Here is a 27,493-nt window from a genome sequence, read left to right as displayed (position 1 = left end):
ACCGGAATGAGGGTTTACCTAATCGGCAGGTGGGTACCGCTGGCATTTAGTCAAGTAATTGGGGGAACTTCCAATACTGATTTCTTGGTTATATTTTTCAGGTGATGAAAGTACAAGAGGTTCCCATGGACGTCCCCCCTCATCTCCTTGTGGTGAAGTAGAAGATAATCAGTCACATCTTTCCACAGAGGAGGGAAATCATGGAGATAAGGGGCAGTTTTCATGTCCCAAATGTGCAAATCTTCTTGTTCATCTTCAAATTCATACAGAGGAGAAGCCATATTCATGTACTGAATGTGGAAAATGCTTTGTTCAGAAACCGGCTCTTGTTAAACAACAGATAATTCATGCAGGAGAGAAGCCATTTTTATGCCCTGCCTGTGGTAAATGTTTTATTCAGGAATCAGATCTTGTTAAACATCAGAGAACTCACACAGGAGAGAAGCCATTTTTATGTTCAGAATGTGGGAAATGTTTTCGCTTTAAAGCAAAGCTTTTCAGACACCTAAGAACCCACACAGGAGAAAAGCCATTTTCATGCACTGAATGTGAGAAACGTTTTAGTCACAAATCACATCTTCTAAAACATCAGAGAATTCACACAGGAGAGAAGCCATTTTCATGTTCAGAATGTGGAAAATGTTTTACTCAGAAATATTATCTTGTTCAACACCAGAGAATTCACACAGGGGAGAAGCCATTTTTATGTCCTGAATGCGGGAAATGTTTTAACCAGAAATCTTCTCTTCTTCAACACCAGAGAATTCACACAGGGGAGAAGCCATATTCATGTCCTGAATGTGGGAGATGTTTCAACCAGAAATCTTCTCTTGTCCAGCACCAGAAAATTCACACCGTAGAGAAGCCATTTTTGTGTCCTGAATGTGGGAAATCTTTTGTCCGTCAAATAAATCTTGTTAAACATAAAAACATCGCACACAGGAGAGAAGCCGAGTTAACATTTATCACGCTGACCTGATCCAAGATGGCACCGACTGTCCGCCCAAAGGTCCCTGAAGGCGCAGCAGCTACTGAGAGAGGGAGAAGGTGACGACGTTCTACTTACTAACAGAAGATCCTGCTCTGCCCCAGTGTCCCCAACCTCAGAACCTTGTGATGAGGAAAGAAACACTGCAGAGGTTCTAGTAGATCCCGGCCAGGACAAGCTCAGGCAAAGCAACTCCACAACCTGGAGTTCCTTCCCTTCCTTGGTTGAACTTGATGGACAAGTGTCTTTTTTCAACCCTATAAACTATGAAACATGGTCGTCGCTCCCATCGTAGACCGCGCAGAATCCAGCCATGTAGCATCCACGTCTCTCGTCTGAACATGAGGGACAAAACACACGCAGCAACTTCTTCAAGCTCCTCAGCTCCATCTCTTTGAGGCGCCGCCACTAACATACACCATTGTTTTTGTCTATGGACCACTGTCCTTGGCGTGACCTGCGTGACATCATTTATCCTCTAATGAAAGATCTTCCTTTATGGTGGATCTGGAAACGCGTTGGGAAGGCATTTGCAGGCAGACATAGGGACGTCTGAGTGTATAGGGACTCCTTGGGACTGCCCTTTTTAGGACTGGAGCTTTTCTGGGAAGTAGGGGCAGAGCAGTTACAGGGAGACTTAGATGCAGTTCCTCCATCTACTCCTGGTCTGGGACCTCCTGTGATAACAGTAGCTCTGCACACCTGCCCGTCACCTCGGCTCCTGTGTTCTTCTCTTGGGTGAGATTCCATTTTATTACTACATTTTTTATGTGATCTTCCCTGGTGTATACTGTGCATTGTAATTGTTGAATTATTCTCCGTCTATATGGTGTTGTCAGATGGAGTGTGGTTTAGGTCTGTAGTATTTTAACAATTATCGTATAATTAAAAGTTGTGTTTTATTTTGCCTTACTTCACTTTTCTTGTTTATTGTCTGGCTGGTGAATTTCCCTCCATCAATTTTTGATGTAGTGAACTGATATAGGTCATCCTTGTTGACCTCTCGGATCTACCCCTTGTGTCTTAATATCTGGAGCTGTTACATATCAAATCTATAACAAGGTCCTGGTAACAAATGATAGACATCAAAGCATCAATAAAGGATCTCAGGGGGAAAGGGATAAATAAATGTAATCAAATCCAACACCAAATCACCCCAAATTATTTCGAACCAGCTATGACGAGCCATAATACCAACCAGAGGCCATGCTCCACAAGTCCAGTACCACAATGTCCGAACACCCCGACGTATGCTTCGCAACCCCTAGAAAATGAACACAGTATGTCCATGGTTCTCAGGAAATATTTGGTCTGTCGATGCTACATCTCGAAAAAAGGTCAAATTTAGAGTCCAGGATTTGTAGCCTAAGAGACTTATAGGAGAAGTATAGACACATCCTTGCATTTACTGCCAGGATTCATAGAGTGCACATGCGTAGGAAAAAAATTAGTTTTTAACCACAGAGACAAGTGCTGCATGAAAATGTGTCTCTTGTATGTACAAAGGGGAACACTTACTAAAAACAGTGCAAACTGCATTATAAGCAGTTTGCCTTTGTAGTGTGCATGGGCGCGAGATTCATGATTTGTGGCGCCCGCCCGTTCTTCATGAATTACTTTGCATGTTAAATGTGGTGATAGCAGACAAGTGGATGAACTCGCTTGTACTCGGTGCTGCGTCTGACAAGGTGACAATTTTTCTTTCGTACACGTTAAATGTCTGACTGAGCACCGGAACAACCATTTCAGTGACTAAATTTGTGTTGCATGAATATTAGTGCAGTCGCAAAACAAAAGGGTCATTTGCGAGCAGTTTGCACTAGAAAGAAAGTACAAAGTCCAACAGAAAACTGGCGTTTAGCCTTTAGTAAATGTGCCCTAATATGTGTGTTTAGGACTTAGGACATTCCTCTGATGTGTGGAGCACCTTACCATTAGGATTGCCTTGTTGAATACAGTCAACATAACCAACTATGGTGCCGACAAGTGAAAAGAGGGTAAATCTATAATGCACAAAGGAAGTGCCAATCTAACAAGAAGGGGAGAGTTAGCAGGGGAAGGGGCAGAGTGTCCTAATCCAGCAAAAATAAACGACTTGCCACAAGAAGCAGGAAAATTGCCGGACAAAAATCAACTTCCAGCAACAAAACTAAGACGGTTGCGCGTCTAATAAAAGCATCTCGAAACCTGGGACAAACAGGCGCAGGTACAGCTATGGAAGGACAAGCGAGCATCCACAGGTAACAGCTCGGTCTGGTCATAACTCAACAATAACTTAGGTAAACGGGTCACGTGTCCGTTGCCAAAAAAAAAATGATGTTATGGACTACAGGAGCCCTATTGTTGGGACTTGCATGTCAGTACAGGCTGGGGGGGGGGAATAACATGAGAAGCAACCAGCTTCTCCAGGGAATCTAGACTGGGTAGTAGGAATGGGCACCGATAGGAGGGTTTACCTAATGGGCAGGTGGGTACCCCTGGCATTTAGTCAAGCAGGTACTGTGTCTGTGGAAGGTTGCGGTAGAAAACCTAAATGGCCTTTAGTCTGTGTCCGCCCGGCTCTCATCCCTGGCTGCCGCCCACGCCCTTGGGCTTAAAGCAACCCACATTCAACAATATGCAAATGAGGCAGCCCGGGTTGGGAGAATGTGGACCAAATAGAGAAAGCATACCAAGGACCAGGGTACATCATTGGATATCTTCAGGGAACTGTAGTGCATTCAGCTACAAAAAAAATCAGTTGGAGTAGCCACCCTAAGTCTCAGCACCGCATGCAAACGAAGACGGTTCTGTAGAGAGTACATCCAAGTCCGGGAGAGAGATGCCAGGCAGATCAAGTTTGCAAATTAAAGTTGAAAGATCTTATTGTATTAATATATGCGTGCAGTCTTCTGTGTAAGTCAAAAAGGAACCTCCGGTGGTACTGCATGCCTCTCTCCTGAAGGACTGCAAGAAGAGGCTTTAGAGTAGCTCTTTTTCTGAGGGTCTGCCTAGAGGTCTAGGGAGAGGGAGATGATGGCACCAACAAAATCCAATTCTTGTTTCGCCATTGCCTTCTGCATGACCTGTTCCTTGATGTCATAGAAGTGGATTCTGCAGATTCATCTCGAGGTCTGGAGGGATCCATGCTGCAAGCTTTCAGTGCATATTGAAGATGCCCATCCGGGTGGGGAAGCAGGTTAGTTGCTTGTGTACCCTCGGGGAGCCCCCTCAACCTTATGTTGATCCTTCTATGGTGGTTCTCCAAATCATCCATTTTTTAAGCTAGGGCACGTTGGTGGGACGCGCGAGACTTTGAAGCAAAATAATTCAAGGAGGGTTTCTTTGTCACTGAAGGATTCAAGGCTATCAACCCTGTCCTGCAGTTTATTAACCTCTGCCCTATTCTGACCTTCGTTCTACCACCAGGCTTTCTTGAGATTAGCATCTAAAAAGTCCATATCTGCCTTTGTGGGAAGAAGCGCCTTTAGTACTCTTTAAGGCGTTCACAGCAATCTCAGGTGGAGGGAGATCGGTGTTCTAAGGGTTATGGTCTGCAGGTTGAGCAGTGATGGATGAGGTTAGGGCATATGAGTTTCAGGACAAAGGATCGCAGTTCGCAGAGGAGAGTGGGCTTATGGCTGATGTCCAAGCAGGGTTAACAACAATGGTGTGGTGGCGCTTGGGTGGAGGGTTGGCACCCCTCGTCACATGGTGGCTTACAAGAAGCTCTCCTGTCAGAGTGTGTCTCCTGACTGTGACCTCAGCGCATGTGATGCCAGCAAAGAAGAGCTGGCTCCGGGCACGCTGCCAGGTCAGCTGCAAAAGTCAAGGTGCCTCCATCCGTAATGGAATCCGATGTTAGGGAGGAGGGAGCAGTAGACTCACTGTCCCCTAGGACAGGGTCGGAGGTCCGTGAAGCAGCACCTAGACGCTGCTGACAAGTATCAATGCATCATATATTTACTATTAATTTACATGATTTTTCCATCCATAGATGACTGTCTGTTTCTGACTTGTCACTTTACTTCTGCTTCTTGGGAAAGAAAACTTCCAATATTGATTTCTTGGTTATATTTTCCAGGAGATGAAAGTACAAGAGGTTCCCATGGACGTCCCCCCTCATCTCCTTGTGGTGAAGTAGAAGATAATCAGTCACATCTTCCCACAGAGGAGGGAAATCATGGAGAGAAGAGGAAGTTTTCATGTCCGATATGTGAAAAGTCTTTTAGGCAAGAATCAAATCTTCTTGTTCATCTTCAATTTCACACTGGGGAGAAGCCATATTTATGTACTGAATGTGGAAAATGCTTTCTTCAGAAATCCTCTCTTGTTAAACACCAGATAATTCACACAGGGGTGAAGCAATTTTTATGTCCTGCCTGTGGGAAATGTTTTATTCAGAAATCAGATCTTGTTAAACATCAGAGAACTCACACAGGTGAGAAGCCATTTTCATGTTCGGAATGTGGAAAATGTTTTTGCAGGAAAGAAAAACTTAACAGACACCATATGACTCACACAGGGGAGAAGCCATTTTTATGTTCAGAATGTGGAAAATGTTTTACTCAGAAATATTATCTTGTTCAACACCAGAGAATTCACACAGGCGAGAAGCCATTTTTGTGTCCTGAATGTGGGAAATGTTTTAACCAGAAATCTTCTCTTCTTCAACACCAGAGAATTCACACAGGAGAGAAGCCTTTTTCATGTCCTGAATGTGGGAAATGTTTCAACCAGAAATCTACTCTTGTCAAACACCAGAGAATTCACACAGTAGGGAAGCCATTTTCATGTCCTGAATGTGGGAAATGTTTTGCCCATCAATTAAATCTCTTAAAACATACAAAAAACTCACATAGGAGAGAAGCCGAGATAACATTTATCACGCCATAAGCATTACCAGTTTAGCAGATCTCTAATATTGGATTTCCTTCTTTATGATGACTATCGCTGATCGTGGTGCACTGTCCAAGCTGATTTATGTCCAAGGTGATTTACGATGTCAACAAACAATTTAGTAGAAAAAAAGCAGTTTTGACCAGCACTTCTAAGTCATTCCTATAAAAGTTATCCATTATTTAGTCAAAAAAGTTAGATCTTGGGGTGTGGCCTGTCTGCATGGATGCGTGAGGAGCAATCTCACTGATGTCCACAATTAGCGACTTTGCACCGCATAAACCCATCAATATCGATGATTTAGGTGCCCCTTAAAACTGGGACAAGACAAAGGAGAAATAACACCTCAAAGCGACCAAAAATTGGCGACAACCGTTCAAACACCAGGTCCCTGAAGGCGCAGCAGCTACTGAGAGAGGGAGAAGGTGACAATGTTCTACTTACTAACAGAAGATCCTGCTCTGCCCCAGTGTCCCCAACCTCAGAACCTTGTGATGAGGAAAGAAACACTGCAGAGGTTCTAGTAGATCCCGGCCAGGACAAGCTCAGGCAAAGCAACTCCACAACCTGGCCGTCGCTCCCCTTGTAGACATCGCAGAATCCAGCCAAGTAGCGTTCTCATCTCTGCTCCGAACATGAGGGCAGAACACATGCCGCAACTTCTTCAAGCTCCTCGGCTGCATCTCAAGACACCTTTGACCTTCTCCCAATATCGGATAAGGTACTCAGTGAATTTACAGAAAAACATACTAGATAGAAAACCATTTGTTCCTATGTGTGATATCCAAAATAACCTGAGGAGCAGAAATCCTATGAATAAAGTGCACTCAGGGTCTTGTGTAATAATTCGTCCTTTATGCCTTAAAATCTGGCGTGACACGTCATCTGTGCAGGCACATCGTAATGAAAAATGATCGACGCGTTTCGGCATGAAGCCTTAGTCTTGATATGAGCAGAAATCCTATGGATAAGTTTCCATATAAAAACCATAATAACAAGATAATCTTACATTGAAAAGTCTGGGTCAATCTCGCCACTTCCAAGTCCGACACACGTGGAATATATCCTGGATAAGAAAAACATCTCTTCGTAGTCTTTCAACGCCGTTCACGATTTCTCATCTCCATAACCATCCAAAAGGAAAATCAACAACATGAATACGAGACTTTAAAAAGCAGAACATAGTGCAGACCATCCAGGTAACTTCTCCGTAGGAAATTGTGTATTATATCTCACATAGGAACCGTAAATGCACCTCTGTTAGTCCTATTTCCAGCAAATATCACAGTTTTTTGGACCGATCCCACAAAGTCAGATGCCAGGGGGTGGAGGAAGCGACAGCGAAACGTACGTCGGGGTGCTGTGGTGGTGCTCCACTTTTTCTATTTGGACATGATATAGGAGATGCATATGTATTTGACTATTTAGGACCACCACCACATTTCTTTGTGTTTTTGTGGACTTTTTATCATGGTTTTTAATAAAGTTTTCTAAATAAATAAAGATTTGACATTATGATCTTATTTCAAGTTGTGTCATAGCTTGTGGTCTATGACCTTTTGGTAACTTTTGTCCTATATACCTATAATGGTAGTGCTCTTGTTATTGGTGTTAGGATTTATACTGGAATTGGGTGTTCTCATTGGTATTCCTTGTACAGATTTGGGTATTCTGTATAGAAAAAGATAAATCCAACAATTCCATAGTATTTCTTAAACCAACAAGATGTAAAAAACAGATTGTTAGGGTTATGCTTTGTGTAATTGACAAAATCCGAAGTTTTTATTTCTCCAGACGACCGAATGACCAAACCATTCAATATCGCCACGAGAAGGATTGTTTTCTGCAAAAGGAAAATCTCCTCCCACCAGGAAACATATACATTTGTTAGCGAAGGCAAAAATTTACTAATTTTTATCGAGTTTGGGGAGATAGTGAAAAATAATGAAAACCAGCAAGTATAAATTCACATTCTTTTTCAGATTATAGTCCCTAAAAAATAATCAAATTCAATAAGATTTGTAGTTTTGTTTTATAATTTTCTGTATGGTTTTCATTTAGGAGACAGTGGGGCCCATTTACTTACCCGTCTGCTGGAGTTCCCCGAAAAACTCCGACGATATTGCTCTCTCCCGTGATTCACTAAGATTGTGCGCCCGATATTCTGCATGTGTCGCTTTTATATCAGTTCTAGAGAAAGGTGGTGATTTGAATTTTTAGTTTTTTTTAAAATATTTATTATTTTAAGCTATTAAAAAAATATATTTTCTACTATTTAAAAGAGGACCTGTCATGGTGATTTGGGATACTTAACCATCCACAGGTCCTTATGGACCAGTGGTCTAGTGCCCCAAATCTTCCTTTATCAAATCCCTACAAAGCTGCTAGTAAAATAAAAAAAAAAAATTTATACTGAGGTCCGGTGCTCCTTGCACCTACGGAGTCGTGCAGCCAAGCCTCATCAGACCCTTCTTTAGGCAAGTATAAAGGGTTTTTTTTCACATTGCAGCCATGGAGGGACTTGGTAAAGGCCAATTTGGGACACTAAGCCCAAATCGATCTGACAGGTCATCTTCAACCCTAGATTGTCTCTTTGATCCTACCAAATACCACCATACTACAGTATGGCGGTACATGAGGATTTTCTTAGAGCATCTGTTACAATGTGCCACTGGCACATTACAACAAACGCACCAAAACTATACAGCCTCAGCACTGAGACCCCCACTGATCAGCAAGTTAGGCCTTACTTTAGTTTGTGGAAAAATCCTCTTAAATTGTTCTTCTGTGCAACGATGACCGGCTTCCTCCTGACTATGATATCCGCCTGCTCCTCTGATACCAAGCTTCCCGTGTGTACTGACCTCTGGCTTCATCAACCCCGCTTCCTGTCTGCAATTACCCAAGTAAGCATTACGAGTTTGTTAAAAGTACTCCGAGAATACATAAATGAGCTGTCCAAAGGGTTCAGAGCCCTATATAGCCCTTTAGAAAGTCCCTAGGTGCCCGCTTTTAAAATAAAAAACATTATTACTTACCTGGTTACGGTGCTCCCCTTACTATACCCTGGCTTCATTGAAGAACTGCACACATACAGGGAGAACAATATGATAAGTTAGATAAGACATAAAGATAGATATGTACAAAGGGATGTTTTATAGTGCCCATGGGGGAACTTGTTAAAGGGCGATTTGGGACACTAAACCATCGGTCCACAAGGATCTGTGGGACGTTTATTGTCCTGACAAGTCCTCTTTAAAGGGGCTGGCCACTCTTTAGCATAAATTGCCTCTGTGCCTTTACTGCCTAAATAATATCCCCTAAATGTTCGCCAATTGATTCATCATCCCTGATGCTTCCTTTAGTGCTGTGTGCAGACACTCCTACACTGATAAATCGGAGGGAACCTGCGGCAGGAGATTATGACTCATCCTGCTCCCCTCTCCCTGTGTCTGTAAGACGGACAGAGAGAAAAAAGACACACTGGAGGCTGCCATGACAGACGGACTGAAGGAGTAAGAAACAGGAAGTTGTGCGGAGATGCGAAGTGCAGCATGTGGAGAACAAGGAAAGGCTGAGGCTAAGACACAGGTGCATGCAGAGACCTGTCTAATGGAAGAGATGTATTGTAAAGCGGCCAAGCCCTCATTTGACCATCCTCATCCCCAGCTGTTTCACCCTTGTTTTGTGTAGAAAAGTAAGACTCATCCTTATGGTCATGTATTGACTACAGAGAACTAAATAAGATAACTGTTAGAATAGTTTACCATCTCCCCTTGATTCCTCAGTTACTGGAAAGACGCAGTGTCAAGATTTTTACCAAAGCTGATTGAAGAGTGACATTTTGAATACCTGGTTATGTCACTTGGCTTCTATAACGCCCCAGCCACCTTCCAGCATATTAACGATGTGTTTCATGGCTTCTTGGATCAGTTTGTTGAGGCGCACCTTGATGACATTCTTATATTTTCAGACACCTTGGAGGACGTTAGTCTTGGACTGTCAACAGGACAGTAATACTTACCCATCCGAGTCGCAATCCCCGATCCGGACAGACAGACGACCATGCACTGTGCCGCGTAGATCCACGTAGATCGTGAGCCCGATATCCTGCATGTGTCGCTCCCCACTCAGGTCCGCAAGAGTTCACCATCTTCCCGGTGCATGTAAGAGCTTGGCTTGCGACACAATTTTAAAGTTAAATTCTGCGGTTTGTACGAATCCATCGGATCGTCCTCCGGCCCACCACACGATTTGTGTCGCATGAAAGCGTGCGCGATTGCGCCACAATGCCCTTCTAAATCCCTGTCCCGGCCGCACGATCCCCCAAAAGTCCGAAATGCGCAAAGGAAATGCGCCCGCAGGACCCTTAGTGAATAAGCTCCATGATCTCTCCAGAAGGTCTGAGTGTCTAGTATAAGCAAAGCTGTTGTGGATTAGCCTAATCCAAAAAATGTAAAAGATAGTTGGGGTAGATGCCTGGGACTTCAACCATGTGCAATTTTCCCACAACCTCACATCTGCAGAAAAAAAAGTGGCCATTAAAATTAAAAGTTAATAAAAATCCTTTCTTCTACAAAATGTTGATTCCAAACACAAAGTGGTTAAAAATGTAGGAACAGAACCTTCCAAGTGTATCCATAATCTGGAGTAGAGATCCAAGTAAAACTTTCACCTCTGGACAGCTCCAGTGCTGAACTTTCGCCTAGTTCCGGATTCTCCAGATTTAGTTCCTGTTCCACCCCTTTCCTTGATTGAACACCCAATTTAAACACAATAATCTCAAGATGTTCTTCTGTGGAACCACCACTTGCTTCCTCTTCATTACAATACAATGGGGCACATTTACTTATCCGTCCATGTCGTGATCCCCGATCCGGAAGGTCCAACGATCATGCACTGTGCCGCAATTCACGTAGATCGTGCGCCCGATATCCTGCATGTGTCGCTCCGCACTCAGGTCTGCTGGAGTTCACCTTCTTCTTCTCGGTCCGTGTAAGTACATGACTAATATATAATGTGGACCACTTCTCCTCTGTCCACACAACATTCTCCTCAGCCTTTTGATTCTTTCGGCTAATGAAAGGTTTGGTCCCTGCATAGTAAACGCTCAGTTCAAATCTTCTTGGACGTCAAGGCATTGTATGACAATTCCCGAGAGCTGGGCAACCTTAAGGATATGTCTTCTCACACAAGCCTGGTCATCATCCCTATCACGCAACTGCACTGAAGAATAGAGAGGATGACCGCGCATGCGCTAGAATTCCTGAGCCTTAACGCTGCCGGGGTAGATCCCAGAGTTGTGGTAAGAACACATCCGGGTACATTTATCTTCTAGTTTTCTCTTGCCTTAGTTAAGTTTTTTAGATGGTAGTTGTATTTTTCCGGCGGAAGGTGCGGGAGAACTCAGAGCTGCACAGAGAATTGGCTCTACCCGGCCCTAATATTTCCAGCACAGGACAAGAGGGGGAGAAGTGCAGTGAGAGAAATGTATTAGCATTTGAACCTCATTAGCATAAAGAAAATTCTAAGTACACAGAGCTCCTAATTAACAAAAAGTTAAAATCTACCCAGTAATAGTTCAGAATCAGGAAATGGATTTTCTTTATAAATACAAGTACAAAAGACAAACACTACAGTGATCAGGAACAAGTGGAAGGAGGACCCTGCCCCTGAGGGCTCACAATCCATATAGGAGGGAAGATAAGACACGAGGTGAGAATTATAACAGTGCGGGTGTTGTGTGATGTAGGTCATCCTAAACAAGTGGGTTTTCAAGTTGCAATAAATGTTAACATGGCTTCTCCCCTGTGTGAGTTCTCTGATGTCTTCCAAGATATGATTTGTGAGTAAAACATTTCCCACATTCAGTACATAAAAATGGCTTCTCTCCTGTGTGAATTCTCTGGTGTTCAACAAGATATGCTTTCCGGTTAAAAAATTTCCCACATTCACTACATGAAAATGGCTTCTCCCCTGTGTGAGTTCTTTGGTGTTCATCAAGCTGTGATTTAGCGTTAAAACTTTTCCCACATTCAGAACATGAAAATGGCTTCTCACCTGTGTGATTTCTCCGGTGTCTAATAAAAGCTGAATAATCGCTGAAACGTTTCTCACATTCATTACACGAAAACGGCTTCTCCTCTGTGTGAATTCTCTGATGTCTAGCTAGAGCGGATTTCAGAGTAAAACATTTGCCACATTCAGTACATGAAAATGGCTTCTCCCCTGAGTGAATTTTCCTGTGTGTAAAAAAATATGAATAATCCCTAAAACATTTCCCACATTCGGTACATGAAAATGGCTTCTCTTCTGTGTGAATTCTCTGATGGACAACAAGATAGGATTTCTGAGCAAAACATTTCCCACATTCTGGACATGAATATATTTTCTCTCTTGTGTGAATTCTTTGATGTCTCAGTAAACCTAATTTCAGATTAAAACATTTCCCACATTCAGTACATGGAAATGGCTTCTCTCCTGTGTGGATTTTCATGTGAAGATCAAGACTTGATTTCTGAGGAAAAATCTTCTCACATTTTGAACATGAATAAATCTTTTCCTCTCGGTGACTTTGAAGATGAATGAGAAGATTTGATTTCTTAGTAAAACGTTTCTCACATTTGGGACATGAAAACGTCCTCTTATCTCCATGATTTCCCTCCTCTGTGGAAAGATGTGACTGATTATCTTCTACTTCACCACAAGGAGATGAGGGGGGACGTCCATGGGAACCTCTTGTACTTTCATCTCCTGGAAAATATAACCAAGAAATCAGTATCTGAGGTTTCCTTTCCCCAGTTATGAGCAGAAGTAAAGCAGCCAGTCAGTAACAGACAGTCATCTATGGATAGAGATTACAATAAAAAAATAATCTTCATTTTATGGGGTAAAATCACCCAGATTCAGAGGGGTTCTACCAGCCGGTAAACAATGGTGGTGACTTTTCCTGAGTACACATATATATGATCGGGAGAAGCTCCTGAAGCATGGGGGCAGAGCAGGAATATAGGCTGCAGGTCGGGGCGGCTAGAAATGGAGTCTCCACTCACGGAGATGAGCCAAGAGCAGGACAGAGGCTTGTAATCTCTCACACTCGCCACCCGGGATGTTCTACTCTCTACATCAGGGGTCCCCAAACTTTTTACATAGGGGGCCGCTCACTGTCCCCCTCAGACCGTTGGAGGGCCGGACTAAAGTCTAAAAATAAATAGCGGTACATGTGACCGCATCCATAATACACTGGCACCCCCACCCCCCCTCAATTAATTATTTAATATACCGGTACTGCACCCCCTTGTGAACTATTTTATATATTGGCCCAATTAATTAATTAATATACTGGGACCTCTCTCCATTAATTATTGAATATGCCTCCCCCCCATTAATTACTAAACTGCCCCTCATAATTAATTATTTCCTACACCACCACCATTAATTATTTCCTATGCTGCCCCTCCCCCATTAATTATGTCTTATGCTTCCCCCCAACGTTAATTATTTCCTATACCCGCACCATTAATTATTTCCTATACTGCGCCTCATAATTAATTATTTCCTATGCTGCCCCTCATAATTATTTCCTATTCTACCCCTCATAATTAATTATTTCCTATGCTGCCCCTCATAATTAATTATTTCCTATACTGCCCCTCATAATTAATTATTTCCTATGCTGCCCCTCATAATTATTTCCTATTCTACCCCTCATAATTATTTCCTATACCCGCACCATTATTTCCTATGCTGCCCCTCATAATTAATTATTTCCTATGCTGCCCCTCATAATTAATTATTTCCTATGCTGCCCCTCATAATTAATTATTTCCTATGCTGCCCCTCATAATTAATTATTTCCTATACTGCCCCTTATAATTAATTATTTCCTATTCTACCCCTCATAATTATTTCCTATTCTGCCCCTCATAATTATTTCCTATGCTGCCCCTCATAATTAATTATTTCCTATACTGCCCCTTATAATTAATTATTTCCTATTCTACCCCTCATAATTATTTCCTATTCTACCCCTCATAATTATTTCCTATTCTGCCCCTCATTATTATTTCCTATGCTGCCCCTCATAATTAATTATTTCCTATACTGCCCCTTATAATTAATTATTTCCTATACTGCCCCTTATAATTAATTATTTCCTATGCTGCCCCTCATAATTAATTATTTCCTATGCTGCCCCTTATAATTAATTATTTCCTATTCTACCCCTCATAATTAATTATTTCCTATACTGCGCCTCATAATTAATTATTTCCTATGCTGCCCCTCATAATTAATTATTTCCTATGCTGCCCCTCATAATTAATTATTTCCTACACTGCCCCTCATAATTAATTATTTCCTATTCTACCCCTCATAATTAATTATTTCCTATGCTGCCCCTCATAATTAATTATTTCCTATTCTACCCCTTATAATTAATTATTTCCTATGCTGCCCCTCATAATTAATTATTTCCTATGATGCCCCTTATAATTAATTATTTCCTATACGGCCCCTCATAACTAACTATACTAGTCCCCAGTCGCCACAATCTTTTTACTGCCCTTTAATAAAAAAAAAATAAAACCCTGTACTCACCTAAGTCTTCTTTCTTCTTGCCGCGTCCGGGCAGGAAGGGGTGCGCGGCCGCGTGATGACGTCATCGCGCGGCCGCGCAGCCTAGTTCACGGAGCGATGTGCGCCGGGGTTGTATTCCGGCCGCATCGAGCACTATACAGTGACGGGCAGGAGCTTCCTGTCCGGACGGACGGAGGCTCTTGCCCGACTGTTGCAGGCCGCGAGGGCCCGGCGCTGGTGCGCAAAGTGTCGGGGGCCGGATCGAAACGGTCCGCGGGCCGTAGTTTGGGGAACCCTGCTCTACATCTTCTAGACCCCCTCCCCCACACTCACACCCACCATGAGGACCAGCGAGAAGATGAAGACTCTGCGGAGGGGTTTGTAGGGAGGAGCTTTTAATCACTTTCAACTTCCTGTAGAGGACAAGATGCAGCCTCCAGGAGGGACGTGGTGGAAATACAGGATTTTGGCTCTTTCATTGTCTGTGGGTTTGGGGCTGTAACCCAAACCTCTGACTCCATCACTAATTCAATTTCCCTAGCTTTGACAGAGACCCCACAGTCCTGTTATCCTGGTCGCTCTAGCAGTTCTTAGATAAGTGCAGCCATTCCTTCCCAGCTCAGTAGCTTCACTACTGAGCATGTACATAAAGTGCAGCCACATTCATCTCAACTAAAGGCCTAGAATTGTAAGTTGTTTTTTTTTACTCTGTCCCAGGGAGGGACATGAACAAGGGATCATTTGATCACTAGTTGAGTGTAATATACGTTAATACTAATGTATTGCAGCACATTACATAGTAAGCCTATGCATTCTACATAGGCTGACAGGAGCACGGATGATGCCGACCTGCTCTATAGACACCGCGGTCACCATGACCGCAGCGTCTGTAGAGCTAAATAGCTGCAGCGATCACATAGGTTCTGCTTCTGAGCCCGGACTTCGCTGAGACGTACAGATCTGTCAGGATGTCAGGCAATGGACCACATTTCCCGACATACATGTATGTCTTATTGCATTATGGGGTTAAAGGACATTTCAAAATTTCCCAAATTCCTATGAAATATATTTTCGCCCATACTGCATTGATAACACTGCACCTAATTATAATATATTTTTTGGAGTCGGCGTCGGTCCATTTTATCACAACTCTGACCCCACAGTCCTGCTGTTTAGATTACTCTTTGAGCAGAAAACTCATTTACATAACTATTTTTCTGAATACACTTGGGAGGTCTTCACTATATCCAATACTATTCCTCCGAGCCGCATGGTAACACAACATGTGGATATAGACTGATCTGACTGACTGGAGGAGGAGACCAGAGACAGATGAGCCGGTGTCTATGTCATCTCCATCTCCTCCCCTGGATGTGACCTCTCCCTGCAATGTATAAGGGAAGAATAACCCACAAGATACATGAAAGGCTCTTACCCTCCTCTGTCACTGATGAGGGGATTTCCTCTCCGCTCCTCCTTCCACCACAACTTTCCTGGAAAGATCCAACATGAAGGACCTGAGAAAACAAGGAAATGTCTCCAGAGATTCTCTTATATCCAAGTGATGGATAGAAACCTCCAGAACCAGGAACTAAGGGAATAATCTCCTGCAGGAGGAGACGGGATCAGAGCTAGAAATCAGTTTTATATCACAGCAACTAATAATATCATCCAATAGATCAGAGGTCGCATTGACGCCTGTACAAGCCTCATGTGTAATAAAAGGCACAGACTTCTCCCTGTACTTGAGTGGTGATGACGGTCACATCAGTGCAGATCTGTTGGCTGCTGGTCAGGCTGGGATATGTATAGCAATACACACAGGCGGCTTCTAATCAGCAGTAGTCGGGTCCTTGCCCGGTTTCGTCAGTACAACAATGATGGCTTCAGACATGGAGTCCGGTAGGAAACCCATCTCTTCAGCCTCAACAATAACTTTTAGCAGTTCTGGTAACAGAAGCTCCTGATACTTGAAGCACTTCCCCCGGGAGACCACTGACTCCAGGAGATTTCTCACGAGGTCGTGTCTTAACTACCTCCTCCATCTCCTCCGGAGTGATCGGTCTGTAACTCTAACCTCTCCTTGGGAGCCAGGGAAGGACACTTCCATCTACAAAGGCCAACCCAACATTTTTAAAAACCAATAGTCATACAGACCCAAAAAATTTAACTGTGTACAGTTCCGATTTACATAAAAATTCAACTAAAGAACAAACCTGCAGAACCTTCTTGTACGTAACCTGGGGACTGCCTGTATATATATAATACAGGGAGGATGTATGTAATTAGGGGGCACAGTATATAGCTAGTACAGGAGGCACAGCATCTCTATATTTATTACAGGGGGCACAGAATAGACACCGATCCATTAAAAATTATTGTATTCATTTCAGCCGAGTGTCTACACTACAAATATCCAGACGCCTCGTCATGTGACAGAGACCTGCAGGTCATATACTGATCCGTCATATTACTCCAACTTCATCCTCTTCCTCCACTAATAATACTCCTCAGAGATACTAAGAGGAGGATTTATACTCTGCCAGACCCTCCACCCACTGCTGCTGGAGAAGGTAAGTAGCTTCATCACATCCACAGGAACCTCAGCTCCACCTACCTGACGATCCAGTGGGACGTTCTCCTCCGGCTCCTCCTTAATATCTCGGGAATCTCCAGGACTGGGACATCTCTCTGGTTCCTGTGTAATATCCCGGGAATCTCCAGGACTGGGACATCTCTCTGGTTCCTGTGTAATATCTCGGGAATCTCCAGGACTGGGACATCTCTCTGGTACCTGTGTAATATCCCGGGAATCTCCAGGACTGGGACATCTCTCTGGTTCCTGTGTAATATCCCGGGAATCTCCAGGACTAGGACATCTCTCTGGTTCCTCTTTAATATCTCGGGAATCTCCAGGACTGGGACATCTCTCTGGTTCCTCTTTAATATCTCGGGAATCTCCACGACTGGGACATCTCTCTGGTTCCTGTGTAATATCTCGGGAATCTTCAGGACTGGGACCTCTCTCTGGTTCCTGTGTAATATCTCGGGAATCTTCAGGACTGGGACATCTCTCTGGTTCCTGTGTAATATCTCGGGAATCTCCAGGACTGGGACATCTCTCTGGTTCCTGTGTAATATCTCGGGAATCTCCAGGACTGGGACATCTCTCTGGTGGATTTCTCTGACTGGATCCATCTATAGGAAATATACACAGTGACTGATACATTGTCTATATGTGATGATGAGATGATGGAGGAGGTGACCTCACACCTGCTCTGTCCTCTATAATCAGGAAGGTCTCCTCTTACCTGGTGATGTGAGGGGCTGGTGGTCCTCCATCATGATGTCCTTGTACTGGTCCTTGTGTCCTTCTATATACTCCCACTCCTCCATGGAGAAATAGACAGTGACGTCCTGACACCTTATAGGAACCTGACACCCACAATGACACAGTCATCACCCAGACACCTCCCTTGTGTTATTGTACAATGTCCCAGCATTCCCGGCAGCGCTCACCTCTCCGCTCAGCAGCTCAGTGATCCTGGAGGTAAGTTCTAGGATCTTCTGCTCATGTATCAGTGAATGAGGTGGAGGCTCGGTGATGGGGCTCTGGGTCCATCCTCCTGACACACGGGGGGTCACACACTCACCAGACGACTTCTTCACTACTGTGTAATCCTGTGTATGGGGAGACACTGATCACTACATAGATCCTAAGAATCCTTCACCTCTCCAGTCATTTCCCACTGTTATTCCTAGAGATAAGAGCCGTGTCCTGGGAGACTCTCACCTCTCCGGTTATCAAGGAGATCATCTCCAGGGTGAGCTCCAGGATCCTGGCCGCCATCTGCTCTCTGTCCTTCTCCATCCCTGGTGGATCATTGATGGAAAGGATCATCTTTAGGAGAAACCTCTGGGAGTCCTGGATCTATAGAACCTGAGGAAACATGACAAGAACTAAGAGCAAACTCTATATGAAGCAATTGTGTCCATGACATGTGTGATGTGACAGATGGGGATTCTCCAGACACTGGAGGGGAGGTCACTGGACTGAGGGAGGAGTGATGGCGCTGGACTGTGCCGCTCCTCACTAATAGCACATACTGGACCCCACATGGAGGGAGACTCTGGGGGCTTAGATATTGCCCCATGGGGGGGATTATGTGGCTATAATGATAAATACCACCATTAGTACAATGTGTGCACTACCGGAGCATGCTGGGAGTTGTGGTCCCTCCATATAGTATGTGTGTTCTTGGAGCATGCTGGGAGTTGTAGTCCCTCCATATAGTGTGTGCTCCTGGAGCATGCTGGGAGTTGTAGTCCCTCCATATAGTGTGTGTGTGCTCCTGGAGCATGCTGGGAGTTGGAGTCCCTCCATACAGTGTGTGCTCCTGGAGCATGCTGGGAGAAGTAGTCCCACCACTGGTCACTTACCTCTTTTGTGGGACACTCTCTATTCCTGGTACATAACATCTACCAGGAGCAACTACACACCTACACCCCGCCCCCTCAGCAACATCACACTCCCTGGGTCACATGACTAGTGGATAGTGAGCAGTAGCCCCGCCCTCCGTGACATCACACTCTCCGGGTCACATGACTAGTGGATGAGAAGGAGGCCGCGCCCCTCAGTGACATTACAGTCCCCGGGTCACATGACTAGTGGATAGTGAGCAGGAGGCCCCGCCCCTCCGTGACATCACACTCCCGAGTCACATGACTAGTGGATAGTGAGCAGTAGCCCCGCCCTGCGTGACATCACACTCCCCGGTCACATGACTGGTGGATGAGCAGGAGGAGGGAGTCTGGGCTCCGGGTTGGGGCAGTAGGATGTACATATATGTTAGGTTACATTCACACAGCGGTATGCCCGCCGTGTGCTGGAGAGGAGGAGGAGGCGGCCCTCCTCCCTCCATAGAGAATAGCGGCGCACGGCCGCACACACGCCAAAAGATCGAGCATGCTCTATCTCTTTGCGGTGTGCGGCCCGGATCGGTGTGGCACCGTATCTGCGCCGCGCCACTATTGCCGTCTATGAGGACGTACATGCGGCCACTTATACGTCCCCGCAGACGGCCATGTGAATGTGCCCTTAGTAATGTCACTGGATTTATCAACAATCTTTTACTGAGGTGAATTGTGGTGAGGCCGGAGCCTTCTATGTGTGACTCGCACTGAGGCCGGAGCCTTCTATGTGTGACTCGCACTGAGGCCGGAGCCTTCTATGTGTGGCTCGCACTGAGGCCGGAGCCTTCTATGTGTGGCTCGCACTGAGGCCGGTGCCTTCTATGTGTGGCTCGCACTGAGGCCGGAGCCTTCTATGTGTGGCTCGCACTGAGGCCGGTGCCTTCTATGTGTGGCTCGCACTGAGGCCGGTGCCTTCTATGTGTGGCTCGCACTGAGGCCGGAGCCTTCTATGTGTGACTCGCACTGAGGCCGGAGCCTTCTATGTGTGGCTCGCGCTGAGGCCGGCGCCTTCTATGTGTGGCTCGCACTGAGGCCGGTGCCTTCTATGTGTGGCTCGCGCTGAGGCCGGCGCCTTCTATGTGTGGCTCGCACTGAGGCCGGTGCCTTCTATGTGTGGCTCGCACTGAGGCCGGTGCCTTCTATGTGTGGCTCGCACTGAGGCCGGTGCCTTCTATGTGTGGCTCGCACTGAGGCCGGTGCCTTCTATGTGTGGCTCGCACTGAGGCCGGTGCCTTCTATGTGTGGCTCGCACTGAGGCCGGTGCCTTCTATGTGTGGCTCGCACTGAGGCCGGTGCCTTCTATGTGTGGCTCGCACTGAGGCCGGTGCCTTCTATGTGTGGCTCGCACTGAGGCCGGTGCCTTCTATGTGTGGCTCGCACTGAGGCCGGTGCCTTCTATGTGTGGCTCGCACTGAGGCCGGTGCCTTCTATGTGTGGCTCGCACTGAGGCCGGTGCCTTCTATGTGTGGCCCGCACTGAGGCCGGTGCCTTCTATGTGTGGCTCGCACTGAGGCCGGAGCCTTCTATGTGTGGCTCGCACTGAGGCCGGAGCCTTCTATGTGTGGCTCGCACTGAGGCCGGAGCCTTCTATGTGTGGCTCGCACTGAGGCCGGTGCCTTCTATGTGTGGCTCGCACTGAGGCCGGTGCCTTCTATGTGTGGCTCGCACTGAGGCCGGTGCCTTCTATGTGTGGCTCGCACTGAGGCCGGTGCCTTCTATGTGTGGCTCGCACTGAGGCCGGTGCCTTCTATGTGTGGCTCGCACTGAGGCCGGTGCCTTCTATGTGTGGCTCGCACTGAGGCCGGTGCCTTCTATGTGTGGCCCGCACTGAGGCCGGTGCCTTCTATGTGTGGCTCGCACTGAGGCCGGTGCCTTCTATGTGTGGCTCGCACTGAGGCCGGTGCCTTCTATGTGTGGCTCGCACTGATGCCGGTGCCTTCTATGTGTGGCTCGCACTGAGGCCGGTGCCTTCTATGTGTGGCTCGCACTGAGGCCGGTGCCTTCTATGTGTGGCTCGCACTGATGCCGGTGCCTTCTATGTGTGGCTCGCACTGATTTGGGATCATGTAATGTAATTTAAAAAGAAAATGTAATATTTCTAGAAATAATTAATAATGATAATTAACTTGCATTAACCCCTTAGCTCTCCGGCGTGGGCTCCCGCTATTAGTGCTCAACGCCGCAGTAGGACATCGCTGAACCAATGGCGAGTAACACCCGTGATCGGAGCTCACTCTGCTGTGCCATTAATATGGCTGCAGGGATGTTCATGTCCCATAGTGGGAGAAGTCAAAAAGTTTATAAAAAGGAAAGGGAAAATCTTTTTCTTTTACATAAAAATAAACAAATAAATTAATCAATAAGCCCTAAAAGCCCCGTTACATGTTACACTCACATATACAATAAAAAAGTGAATATCACCATGAAAACCCCACCTATGTAGTATCGCCACGTCCGTAATAAAACAAAAATAACTATAATACCCACACGATGAACGCTGTAAAAAAAGAAATTTAAAAAACAACCAAAAATTATGATTTTTACCTATACTGTCCCACATAAAATGCGATAAAAGGTAATTAAAAATCCTATCATTAAACAAATGGTACGGCGGTAAAGCACAACATGTCCCGCAAAAAACAAGCTCTCATTCAGCTATATAGACCAAAGATTAAAAGAGTTATGCTACTTGGAAAATGGTGATGCGAAAATTATAGATTTTTTTTCCCCTAATGAGGTTTTATGGTACAATATTAGTAAAACGTAAGCAAAAATATAGAAATTTGGCATCTCAGTAATCGTAACATGTTACTTAAGGTATATGGGGAACACAAAAAAAAACAAACAACAAAAATCAATTGCAGTGTTGATGTTTATTTCTACAACCCCCTCAAAAACAGTTAATACATCCTCCCTTAGGAGGAGAGACCCCCCCCCCCCCAGACAGATGCCCCTTGCACCCCCACAGGCAAAGAATAAAATAAAACATGACAACACAAGCATTCAATGGAAGAAAAGTCCCTGATCACAAGAGCTTACAGTCTATAAGGAAGAATGGGGCAACACCAGAGATTACAGTCCTTAGCAGTAACAACAGCTGGGGGAATTAATGTGACTGCTGGCTATTGTGGGCATCACTGTGACTAATGGGGGCTTTCTTGTGACTCAAGGCTACTGGAGGTATTAATATGACTACTGGCTAATGTGGGGTATTATTGTGGCTACTGTGGGGCAGTGAAACTAATGGCTACCAGGGGCTGCTGGTGTGACTATTGGCTACTGTGGGGCTAGTTCTGTGACTATTGGCTACAGTGCGGGGGCTCTATGAACCATTTGCAGGCGCTATTACTAGATAAGCTACTGTGGATAGGCAGTTTGACTACATTGGCTGCTGTGTGAGGGCACGTTTACGATATTGGCAACTGTGCGGGTAATGTATAGGCAGGCGAACAATAGAACAGTATTAAATTTGCGATAAGAAGAAATGATGAATCTAAAATTTTTGGTTTCTAAATCTGAAGAGATGAACTGTGGTTGGAAGAAGCTGAAATGGCTTCCAGGTAGAGGAAGATGAAAGAGTCTCTTCCTATCAGGCATAATCAATGCCCATGTTAATGGAGCACCAAAAAAAGTGGTGCACTCTGTCAGAGCAGTGCAGGAGGTGCCAGATTCATGAAGAACATACAACAGAAATCCTGAATCTGGCGCCCCCTGCACACTACACAGGCAAACTGCACATAGTACACACTGCACTGTTCTTAGTAAATGTGCCCCAAAATTCTTTCACTGAGCTTGGTTAAGTTTTTATGTTCTTAGTTGGGTTCTGGTTATGGGGCTGTAATTACCATGGTTCCGGTGTTGTATTTGCTCTTCCTTCTGGATCAATGCAGTTAACGCTACATTTTTATATTTATGGGTTGGTAAAGTGGCTGTGTATGTCTATATGTGACTTAATACAATAATGAAGTCATTTTAGACAGAAAAAGGTTTATTTATATAAATTACTAGCTGTAGGTCCTGGCGTTGCCCCGGATAGTAAATAACTGCTCTTAACTATAGAACTCAAAATAGAATGCGTTAACAAAAAATATTTTATATGTATCTATCTCTCTGACTGACTTTCTCTCTGTGAATGTCTCTGTGTCTTCGACTGACTGGGTGTCATTTACTAAGGGCCCGAATCGCGTTTTCCCGACGTGTTACCCGAATATTTCCGATTTGCGCCGATTTTCCCTGAATTGCTCCGGGATTTTGGCGCACGCGATCGGTTTGTGGCGCATCGGCGCTGGCATGCACGCAACGGAAATCGGGGGTGTGGCCGAACGGTAACCCGAGGGATTCGGAAAAACCGCCGCATTTAAAAAAAAAAAATGGTCGCACAGGCCATACTCACATGCACCACGATGAAGACGATGAACTCCGGGGCACCTCGGCGGACTTCGGCGCAGCAGCGCCACCTGGTGGACATCGGGCGCAGGACCTTCATGAATCGCCGGAAGACCCGAACGCTCGTCAGAGAACGCTCGGTCTGTGTCTGTCTGTCTTTGACTGTCTCTGATGATCTGTTTGTTTTGGACTCTAGTTTTCTCTGTCTGCCTCTATATTTGTTGCTGACTGTCTCTGACTGCTGTCTGTCATGGGTGGTCCTGCGAACCACGTCTCGGATCGCAGGCACACCCGTGCCCCTCTCCGTGGCGGCACCCCGGTCCGGACTCACTTACCTCTCCGCGTTCCCTCTCCCGTCCTGGCTGGCCAACACACACGTCCTCGCGCCCTAGGGCGCACATGCAGGCACTCACAGATTTAAGGGCCAGCGTGATAGTAACGTAGGACTCCTCCTGTCTTCTCTCTGGGTGACAAGGTGTGGTTCTCTTCCAGATACGTCCGTCTGAAGATTCCTAGCTACAAGCTTGGCCCACGCTTTCTTAGTCCTTTTGAGGTGATAAAGCGCATCAATCCTGTGGCGTATAAGCTCCGCCTTCCTCCCACTATGCGCATCCTGAACTCCTTCCATGTCTCCCTCCTGAAATTGTCATCTTAAACCGCTTCCCTCAACAACCTCCTCCTCCTCTTGCTCCTCCTGCTTCACTGACGTCTACGAGGTTAAAGAAGTACTAGTGATTCTGCACCTCGACCTTGGCTGCCTCCGCAGACAAGTAGGTCCTGTGGAACTACCTGGTGGCACCATGCCGTAGCAAGACCACCCCCGCTTTGCGGTTGGGCTCTGGTGAAAATCGGGTGCCACTTAGACTCCGGTCCCAGGTGTCGGCTTGTGTCATCGTCTGCAGTCGTCCAGGGGGTTCACTACCCCAGAAGCCTGACAATGGTTACCTCCAGGATTGTCTACATAGAGACGACTATCTATCCTGCTGTATAACTAACTATCTGCATTTCAAAGAGAAGAGGATCCGATCATGTGCCGCAAGTCCTGAACTCCTGCTCGACTTCTACTCTGACTCTGCCGTCTCTGAACCCCGCCTTGGCCACTACCACGAGCAAGTCGCGTCTGTGGAGTGACCTAGTGGTATCCCGCCACAGCAAGTCCAACCCACTTTGCGGTGGGCTCTGGTGAATACCAGGTGCCACTTAGACTCCACTCCCAGGTGTCAGCTTAAATCATCACGCGCGGCGGTTAAGTGGGTCCACCAGCACCAATCCTGACAGTAAGATCTAACCATTTATCCCGCCTAGGTACCTCTCCCTGAAGTGGCTGACCTCACTACCATCATGGTTCAGCATTCCCAGCAGATCTCCATGCAGGCCCAGCAGCTTAATCAGCTTGCCGCCATCATGCAGCAGTTTTTGGCCGCCCAGCAACAGCAACCAGTTCCTGCGGCACCTCCCACTTCAGTGTCTTCTGCAGAACCCAGACTGCGTTTGTCTATGCCTTCCAAGAATGACAAAGACGCCAAGTTGTGCAGGGGCTTCATCATCCAGTGCTCACTGCACATCGAGAAGATGCCTACACAGTTCTCCACAGAAAGGTCTAAGGTGGCATTTGTGGTCAGCCTACTCTCTGTGAAAGCCCTGGCATGAGCCACCCCTCTCTGGGACAGGAACGACCAGGCCATTGCTAACATCACTGCATTCCTCGCTGAATTCCGGTCCATCTTCGAGGAACCACCTCGGGCATCTTCTGCTGAGGCCACTCTGTTAAATTAATGTCAAGGGGACTTGTCAGTTGGCTTCTACGTGGTTAAATTCTGCACTCTGGCCTCCAAACTCTCCTGGAATTAAGCAGCCTTGGCCACCACCTTTAAGAAAGGACTGTCTACCGGCATAAAAGGCGCTCTGTCTGCACAGGATCTGCCATCTTCTCTGAATGAACTCATCACCCTGGCCACTCGGATTGATGTCCAGTTTTCAGGGCATCTGGAGGACCTGTAATCTGCCTTGATTGGTTACCATTTTCCAAAGACCACCAAAGCCACCCTTCTTGTCTACTGCAGAGGAGGCCATGCAGGTGGACAAAGCTCGTCTGACACCTAAGGGGCCCTCCAGACAACAGGAGAATCTTTGCCTCTAGTGTGCTAGCCCGGAGCACTTTCTCAAGACTTTTTCACTCCGTCCACGGGGTCCGGAAATGCAAGCACCTATGGTTCCTGGGAGAGGCGTCCCTATGTGAGAGCAAAGCCTCTTCATGTCTAAACATACCTGTCTCCCTCAGTTCTGGGATAGGCAACCAGTTTAAAGCTTTTATCTCCTAGGATTCTGGCTTTTTCAGAAAATTTCTTGCATTCTGCCCTGGTCTTCCAACATAATCTGGTCATCTCGTCCATCAGTGGGAAGATTCTCTGCAATCTGGTCCGCTACCGTACTATGCCTCTCTGCCTACCAGTTGGGGCCTTGCACAAAGAAAGACTTTCGTTTTATGTGCTACGCCGGTCTACGTCTTCTGTCCTACTAGGTCTTCCGTGGTTGCAGGGCACCTCTCCTATGCTCAACTGGCAGACTGGGGAAATTATCTGTTAGGGACCTGAATGCCAGTCACGCTGTCTGGTGGCATGTCGAAAACATTCTCAGCCGCATGAAGGAACTACTCCATAGGTGATTGGGAGCTTCTGGCCATAAAGCTTGCTTTGTAAGAGTAGTGGTATCTTCTGGAAGAAGCTCGTCATCCGGTCTGTATTTATACTGACCACAAAAATTCTCCTGTATCACTGCTCTTTGCCTCAATCCACTACAGGCTCATTGGTCCCTCTTCTTCTCTCATTTAAACTTTCTTTCCAACCAGCAGAGAAGAATGTCAAAGTCGATGCCCTCTCTCATGCCTCCGATGTAATTGGGGACGAACCAGCTCCTCAACATATCATTCCTCCTGAACGGCTTGTTGTCGTTCCTGTGGATCTACGGCAAATTTCTCCTAGCAAGGCCTATGTCCGACCTGTTTTTTGGAAGAGGATATTATCATGGGTAAATTGCTCTTGTGTGGCTGGGCACCCTGGGGTGCAGAGATCCATCATTTCTACTGGTGGCCAGGTCTGGTCAAGGATGTACAAAACTTTGTGAGTTCATGTGCTTCCTGTGACCGAAATAAGCCATCACATCTCAATACCATCATCTGGGTGGTCACAGACCGTTTCTCTAAAATGGCCCTCTTCGTTCCTCTGTCTGGTCTGCCATCAGCTCCTCATCCTGCCAGCTTGTTCTTTCTCTACATCTTCTGGATACATGGACTTTCTCAGCACATTGCCTCAGACCAAGTGTTCCAGTTTGTTTCCAGATTCTGCCGTTGTTTGTGCACCCAACATCAAGTAATACTGGACTTCTCCTCTGCCTATCATCCGTAGTCTAATGGGCAAGTGGAGATAGTCAGACTCTGGGCTGCTATCTGCGGCACTTCTCCTATAATTCGCTGGACTCTGAGTCTGCCGGTGCCGCTCCCTTTGTTGTTTTTGGACAACATCCACGCCCACCTCTCTCCGTGCCTTCTGATGTTCAAGGAATTGGTACAAGACCTCAAATCCATCTGGGAACAAACTTGTCAGTCTCTACTTCGGGCATCCACCCGCACCAAAAAACCCAGGCCGACAAGAAACGCAGGTCTCCCCCAGTCTTCTCTTCAGTTGATAAAGTGTGGCTGTCCTCCAGATATGTCTGGGTGAAGATTCCCTATTACAAACTTGGTCCTCGTTTCCTGGATCCATTCAAGGTACTGAAGCGCATTAACCTTATGACGTACAAGCTTCGTCTTCCATGGGCATACCAAACTCCTTCCTCTTCTCCCTTCTAAAGCCTGTTATCCTGAATCGCTTATCCCGGCAAGTACCGTAGCTGTTCCTTCTCCTGCAGATATGAAGTTGGACATGAAGTTGGTTATAGGGAAATGGTTCTTTCTTCTGAAGACAACATTCTGGACCGCTGTGTTCTTCAAAGGTTCCTTCAGGCCAAGTAGAGGGGAGGTAATAGGGGAGGGGTACTGTCACGGGTGCTACTGGGAAACATGTCTCGGGTCACAGGCGCACCCGTGTACCTCCATGTGATGGTAACTCTAAGCAAAGGCTGCAGGCATAGTCACCCGTCCGCACTCCAGAGACTGTGGTCTGGAGCGCACGTCCCCGCCCCCCTAGGGAGAGC

At 46.0% G+C, this 27,493-nt stretch overlaps 2 protein-coding genes and 1 pseudogene across 2 annotated transcripts in view; 2 read left to right on the top strand and 1 right to left on the bottom strand.

Moving 5' to 3' along the window:
• The window catches only part of LOC140116890 (uncharacterized), a 31,155-nt gene extending 28,265 nt beyond the window's left edge, over positions 1–2,890 (top strand). The window contains exon 6 of the mRNA XM_072133323.1: positions 58–2,890. Coding sequence (XP_071989424.1) covers positions 58–979 — 922 coding nt within the window. The 3' untranslated portion in view covers positions 980–2,890. The remainder of the gene's footprint in view (positions 1–57) is intronic.
• Positions 2,891–2,963: 73 nt separating this feature from the next.
• On the top strand, positions 2,964–7,360 carry LOC140119868 (uncharacterized; annotated as a pseudogene).
• A 4,093-nt stretch (positions 7,361–11,453) lies between these two features.
• The window catches only part of LOC140116889 (uncharacterized), a 448,339-nt gene continuing 432,299 nt past the window's right edge, over positions 11,454–27,493 (bottom strand). Inside the window, exons 15-21 of the mRNA XM_072133322.1 lie at positions 27,186–27,202; positions 24,756–25,066; positions 23,638–23,690; positions 17,755–17,875; positions 17,061–17,641; positions 15,879–15,960; positions 11,454–12,619 (exon numbers count right to left, since the gene is read on the bottom strand). Of these exons, the coding sequence (XP_071989423.1) occupies positions 11,658–12,619; positions 15,879–15,960; positions 17,061–17,641; positions 17,755–17,875; positions 23,638–23,690; positions 24,756–25,066; positions 27,186–27,202 (2,127 nt within the window). The 3' untranslated portion in view covers positions 11,454–11,657. The remainder of the gene's footprint in view (positions 12,620–15,878; positions 15,961–17,060; positions 17,642–17,754; positions 17,876–23,637; positions 23,691–24,755; positions 25,067–27,185; positions 27,203–27,493) is intronic.

The sequence above is a fragment of the Engystomops pustulosus genome, chromosome 2 (assembly GCF_040894005.1).
Source record: "Engystomops pustulosus chromosome 2, aEngPut4.maternal, whole genome shotgun sequence".
NCBI classification, from domain to species: domain Eukaryota; kingdom Metazoa; phylum Chordata; class Amphibia; order Anura; family Leptodactylidae; genus Engystomops; species Engystomops pustulosus.
This window is presented reverse-complemented; position numbering and strand designations above follow the sequence as displayed.